A 7048-nucleotide genomic window follows, 5' to 3' on the forward strand; every position below is an offset into this window, starting at 1 on the left:
CTTGTCTGAAATCTGGGGTAAGGGGACTAACTCGTGAGCCCTGTCTGTTTGAGCTGTGAACGGGAGTTACAGGGCAGCAGAGTAGCACTTGGTTCTGACACTGCCTTCCACTGACAGGTACTGAGATGAAGTGCCTGTGGATGACGCTTTTACATCATAATTCCCCCTTGAATTGAAGCATCTGAATATGAACCCAATCGCCAATGGCACGTCAATACAGAAGGCAGACACTGAAAGTAATGCCGGAGCTCAGTGGTCCTTGTAAGATGGTGGAAGGAAACTCAAGCTGAGGATGTGGATTTGCTTGCCCCAGCTACACTGACTATATAGAACATAGTGTGTATCGGCCTACTATTGTGTTTGTCAAAGGGAACATAACTAGACAAACCAGGCTGTGTGTGCTATTATAAACTGGGTGGTTCGAGCCCTGAATGCTGATTGGCTGAAGCTGTAGACCGTATACCACGATTGTGACAAAACTTTTATTTTTACTGCTCTAATTACATTGGTAACCAGTTTATAATAGCAACAAGGCACCTCAGGGGTTTGTGATATATGGCCAGTATACCACGGCTAAGGGTTGTGTCCAGGCACTCCACGTTGCATTGTGCCTAAGAACAGCCCTTAGCCGTGGTATATTGCCCATATACCACACCTCCTCGGGCCTTATTTCTTAAATATATTCCCCTCAGATAGAATCAAAGGAATATTTCCATCAGGAATGTCTAATTCATAAACAGCGACTCATCCTCGCAATCCATCTATCCATTTAATCACCTCTTTTCTCATTCCACGGGGCTAATGAACTGAGTAGTGAGGATGGAAACGCAAACTCGTAATTAGGCATCACTGATGAGAGATCAGTGAAATATGTTAATATCTTTCATTCTTATTTTGTAAAACGAATAGATCTCAGCTTGAATTAATAAATCAGTAGGCTACACACTACAGATACCTTCATATAGTCTAGAGGGCTTGTGCACAAGCTACAGAGACTGGACCATGTCGTGGTTACTGACATTTGAGCCCTCAGGAATGACATTGCATTATATGCATCTAATCTCATCTTTGTGGACATATGAATCATGGCTACAAGTCACTTCCATGATCACAACCTTTAAATTCAACTGAATGATCTGATGAGTCTAACGCAAATTTAGAACAGCATATCTGGCATATGTATTCACTGTATAACACTAAGAAATTCACACTTATATGGCTGGTGTGAATTGATGTGTTTCTATGTAATGCTGGAACACAACACTTACTTTATAGGCAGGTGAAATCACATCTTCTCTGTCTCTGTCACAACAGACTTCCAGATGCAAGGGTGGGTGGGGGGGATGCCAGACTTTACTCTGTAGGGTGGGTGCATTGCACGCATGTGATGTGGTACCCTGTTGGTCTGCCGTGGCAACCTAGAGGTAGAAAACATTGCTTTTGTACCACAGACATTTGGAAGCAGGTGATAAAACAATACTTCATATGATTCCACATGGAAGCAAAGGAAGAAGGAAAGGGTAGACTACAAAGGTTATGTTAACTTAAATGATGATACAGTCTACTATACAGAGGAAAAGCATGGAAGATTCGACTGAAGCCTTTAGTATAGTAGTCTGTCTGGCACCAGGTCTGGAGGTCTTCCAGTCACACCTCACTGTGTAGTCACGTGGGTCGCGCGTCAGCCAGGCTAATAAAATTGTATAGACCCAACAAAACAAATACACATTTTTCATTTAGGCAAGTTAGCTTGCTAACTCATTGATCCTGCTTTGTGGTATATCCCTCTGGGGTCCCAGGTTTAAATCAGTCCCAGATTAGAGAGGACTTTATGGTTTGAGGTCCAGATTTGAATTTGAGGGGTATATACTATTATTTACTAGCTATAGCCTAAAATCCTACTGGGCCCACACTGGATGAATCAACGTTGGTCAACCAACGTAGAATAGACATCTGTGCCCAGTGGGAGGAATCAACATGGTGTCTAGATTACGCACTCAAAGGTATGTCCTCAATGAAAGGGCAATAGTGTCACGGCCGTCGTTCAAGGAAGACCAAAGCGCAGCGAGCGTACTTTTTTATTTATTTGTAAAAATGTCATCAAGAAATAACAACCACGATGCTTACCAAGGCTATAGTGCCCCTAACAAAGACACCTTCCCACAATGACAGAAGGGAAAGGCTAAGTATGATTCCCAATCAGAGACAACGATAGACAGCTGTCCCTGATTGAGAACCATACCCGGTCAAAACGTAGAAATACAAAAACATAGAAAAAATAACATAGAATGCCCACCCAAATCACACCCTGACCAAAACAAATAGAGACATAAACAGGCTCTCTAAGGTCAGGGCGTGACAAATAGTTAGCCTTCATAATGACAAAAGTGTTTGAATTGTATTGAATTGATGTGATTCTAAATCACTTAATGTGGTTAAATATGTTTAATGTAAGAGTCTGTCAGCTAGCTAACCTCCTCATAGCCTCCTCATAATTTGAAGGAGGGATTTGCAGTGAACATGAGGATGACATTGGCTCCACTTGAGCACGTGGATTTTGAAGTTTTGATGTAGCCTACAGAGCAATTGAATTGTTAACTGTCTTCCTTTCATCCCAACCTGTCCCGTTAGAAGAGCCCAATGTCTGTCAAAAGCCTACAGATGTAGGATCTTAATTTGATCACCCTGTTGCTGGAGAGCTTTCCAGCAATCCAGGAAATGTAAAATGTGTAGTGTATTTGAGGTTTAAAAAGGCTTCTGAAGTTTTGTCATTTCCACCATGAAATCCCAGACTTGATTTTCCCTTACGAAAAATGTATCAACCCTTACAAAATGTCCATTAATTATAAAATTAATTATATTAATTATATGCTGCAGAGTAATTTTCCTGGTGTAGTAAACTGGCTAAAATTAAGATCCTACATCTGTATCAAATTGTCAGGTAGTTATTGTTTAACTATAATATGACGCAAACAATATCACAACTTATTAGATAAGCAATTTGAAAAAGCTATGGAGTCATGAGAGCATGAGAAGTGACATCTCAGAGTCAAGTATTAGAAATACCTCCCTCTTGTGGTAATAGTGTATACTCAGTATTGCAAATAATGGCTTTGGCTATTGTGAGAAATGCCAGAGTACTTCACATTAGAGTGATTTGTGTCAGGCTACGTTTAGTCCTTACATTGTCCAGGTTGGAAGAGGAATCAAATTGAAATAGATGAGTGATATCCTAAAAATAAGGTACTCGGTGCAAATTCCGCCCGTTTGTAACCTTGGGTCAAACTATCTGTTGATGTGGAAAAAATATTATATATCTTGTCATCTCATGATGTCACATGCCTGGTGCATGAGTGATTTATGAATATATCCAAGGTTCAGCCATGGAAAATTACTTCAATGCGTAGGGAGCTTCGTAGCCAGCGGTGTGGCTTACTGAAATAGAAGCCCTCGCTGGTATGCCTGCTATGCCACAGAGCCGTCTAGCTTCGTGCCACAGAGGCAGAGCCAGTGTTTAACTACTAACCCACTCGCCACTGAGTCTCTCCCTCTGGTGTCACAACAGGAAGGTGCTTGTCATAAATATGAAGACTTAAGTGTCTCTCGAAGGTTGTGTCATGACGAGACAGGTTTCTATGTTTTCACATGGTCGTGACTGTGTGCTGTGCTGCCATAGGGAAAGTGATACAGGAGCTACATCACCTGTTGGTTGCTCTCAAACCCAAGTCAAAAAACGTTTGATTTTACTGTCTTCTTCTTTTATAAATGTGCTATAAATGTGAGGGAAATCCTTTTAGCCTAATGGGGTCACAATCCAACAGGAAAAAGACTGCAACACTTTGATTTTATGAGCTATAGGCTTTTGATGACACGCAACATATGATACTAGTAACCCCTTCCCCTCCCTTACACACAATTTCAAGTGTTACGTTCAGGCCATTTGTTCAAAACCATAGTGTTTAGGGTGTAGTTAGGGGTGTTAACAATGAGAAACATCTGTTCCTAAAGAAAAAACAGGTACACAAACCCTCTCCCCTCCCCTTCCTATCTCCACCCACCACACCAACACTCTGACCAGGAATGGAATGCAAGCTACTCTCTCTTTGGTACTCACTCTAAATGATAGAATAAACAGCATTTACACCAACAGATGTGGGAACTCTAGAATTATTGAAACGTTTATTGATCATGAGAAACGTGAAGCTAACAAATGCAATAGCTTAAATACAACTTGTTTCAATGATGCATAGGCCTATATTAGGACAGACACATGAAAAGGATCAATTAAATATGTCACAGTTGGTATTTATATTGTTTAAAATAAATGAACATTTACAGTACATATTTACAATCTTATTTACAATACAAAGGTTGGCAGGTGTTGATCGATCTTAGCCATCACCGAAATAGGAAGTCAAAGTGGTATGCGGTTAAAGATCAGGGCCATCAGATTATTTATATTCTAATGCAGGTCATCTTCACAATACGTGGTACACAGGTCTGGTCCCGGGGCTTTCTGGAGTGCAAGGCTGGGAGTCAGTGCTGGAGGGCGAGAAGGTAAGCATATCTCTGAGCCCTGCTGGGGCACTGGCATCCACCGAGGAGAGGCGATCTACTATGCTAGACAGGCAGGCCAGGCTGGAGGCACCAGCACCTCTCTCTCCAGAGCTCACTAGACAGGACAAACAGGGGAAGGACAAGGTCAGTCAAGACAATGAAGATAGCTCATCTTATGGATGAGATCAGTTTACTACCATGTCTCATTGAGTCAATTTATGGTTATGGTGAACTTAAATGGAAAGGCAAAATTATTCACATAACTTGTAACACCATTTGTGTCTTTGTAGTACGAATCAAAACAAACGAAAGTAAACCTGGCAGGTTTTACAATACTCAACATACACAGGTTGTAACCAGACCATAGCCTTACATAAGCCCAGTACATGTATTCATTAGACAATGTCTATACGTTTACATGACATAACAAACAAAAAACCTATTCATCCATTTGTCTTACCATTCTTAGTATAGCTGTAGTTGTTGCCATAGCTTGTGTTCATCTGAGGCCACACAACAGGAATGGTACAGTCAACCTACAAGGAAACAAACAGAGCAAACTGACGTTAGCACAGCAGTCATGACAAAGCACGTGACACTATTCACCTTTCTACGTTTCAGACATTTTGAAGTGTCGAGTGCATTTTCCTCAACTGAGGTTTGTAAATGGTGCACAACAAAGAAATCTACTAAGATGAGAACATACATATACTAAATAAGATTAAAATATGGGTACATAATGTAATCCTTGGTCGGCTTGCCAGACTGATAAATCCACAGTGTTCCTGCCTGTCTGGCTAGGGTTCTTTATTTCACAGCCACCTCAGTGCCAAAGTTGCATGCTACTCCCATGATCTGCCCGGGCTCTAGCCGTGGCGAATCGATTGTATCAGTGGAAGCAACACCAGTTTGTGCAAGATGACACTTTCTCCCAGTAAATCTGCAGAAAATCCTGGCAGCGGAGGAGAACATGCAGTCAGGATGGAATGCAGAAAAGCACAGTCTTTCCTGCCAGACTTCAGTAAGGTGGATTTAGCAGTGTTTATTAGGCTATAACGTGTACAATGGTGGGAAAGCCATTACTCCATCCGCCATCATAAAGATCCATTCTATTATTTAGCATCGCATCACCTTCTAACCACTGTTTTGTAGAGCTGATTCTAATCTTGACTGGCCAACTGAGAAAGTATCATGCACTGGGGTAATGTACATGCACCAAACACACCAATGAAAAGAAAGGATAGCATTTCCAGGTGAAACATAAAGCATCATGCATATATAACACTGCACAAGAGATGTTTGCATTAATGATGCAGCCAAAGAAGATGAAATGCACAAGGGAACATTGTAATTGAGATCCCCCAACAGCACAATCAGTGCAAGTCTATTCAATAAATATTCTACATTTGAAGTGAGCCTATTCCCCTTCAGATCCAGGGAGATACTCTAAATGCAAATTAGATATGGCATTGTAATATCAAATTATTACAATATGCATGCTCAGAGACATCGGAAATTAAGCTACTAAGCTAGAGTCCCAAACAAAAGCTTTTTAACTCAAGATCTTGGGAGATGCAACAAGACAGAGGCTAACGGGAATGTTATCCATCATGCAAATAGAGTACTCTGAATTAGTCCAATGAGGGAAAGCGTTTCAACAGACACTGAACTAGCAGGACCTGAAAAAACCTCTGTGTGCTGCACAGAGATGAGGAGACAGTGAGAGAAGCTGTATATGAGTCCGTGTGTGTCTGGTCTCAGTCTCACCATGCTGTCGGAGCAGCTGGACGAGGGGCTCCCAGGTTCTGAGCTGCTCTCCCCAGGAAGGCCGTAGTAGTTCTCCACATGCTCATGGAGCAGCTCCTGGAGGCTCTCGATGTACTGGATGGCGTTGCGCAGGATCTCCACCTTAGGCAGCCTTTGACTGGGGTTGGCTGAGGTGCAGCGCCTCAGAGCCTCGAAGCCGTGGTTCACCTTTTTCAGCCGGCGTCGTTCCCTCATGGTGGCAGCCCGCCGCCGGTCCACTGTGCTGGACTTACGCTTGCAGGCCTTGCAGGCCCACTGAAGGCAGTGACCCGCCTGGTGAGGAGTCCCAGGGACCCGGACGTGCTCGTCCTCCTCTGAGCCGTCCAGTTCCCCGGGGCCGAAGTCCAGGTCCTCTGGCGAGGAGGCACAGGCGCTGTCATAGAAGACCTGGGATGGGGAGAAGACATCCATGGCTGGGCTGTTGTTGTGGTTGAAGAAAGGAAGGAAATAACTCTCTGCTTTGGGAGAGCAGTGGGGTGAGAGAGGAGACCTCTGAGTGATATGAGGGGGCTGCTGCCATGGGGCCCCCCTTATATGCCCCCAGTCCAGAGCCCAAGGCCCACATTGGCCAGATCTAATTACCATGCCCCATTGGCCCAGGCAGACTAGGGTTAGCTCAGCTCTCCGCCCCACCCGCTCCCTCACCCCCAGTACCCTGCAGAGTTCCCCAAATCTGCACTCCTTG

General features: G+C 43.3%; 1 protein-coding gene across 1 annotated transcript; it reads right to left on the reverse strand.

Moving 5' to 3' along the window:
- Nucleotides 1-4165: 4165 nt before the first annotated feature.
- Nucleotides 4166-6932, reverse strand: LOC112267826 (myogenic factor 5-like). Its single transcript, XM_024445974.2, has 3 exons — nt 6325-6932; nt 5018-5093; nt 4166-4672 (listed from the first exon to the last, which is right to left on the reverse strand). The coding sequence occupies exons 1-3, from the start codon at nt 6772-6774 to the stop codon at nt 4479-4481; spliced, it is 720 nt and encodes a 239-aa protein (XP_024301742.1). The 5' UTR covers nt 6775-6932; the 3' UTR covers nt 4166-4478.
- Between the last annotated feature and the right edge of the window lie 116 nt (nt 6933-7048).

The sequence above is a fragment of the Oncorhynchus tshawytscha genome, linkage group LG15, assembly GCF_018296145.1.
Source record: "Oncorhynchus tshawytscha isolate Ot180627B linkage group LG15, Otsh_v2.0, whole genome shotgun sequence".
NCBI lineage: Eukaryota > Metazoa > Chordata > Actinopteri > Salmoniformes > Salmonidae > Oncorhynchus > Oncorhynchus tshawytscha.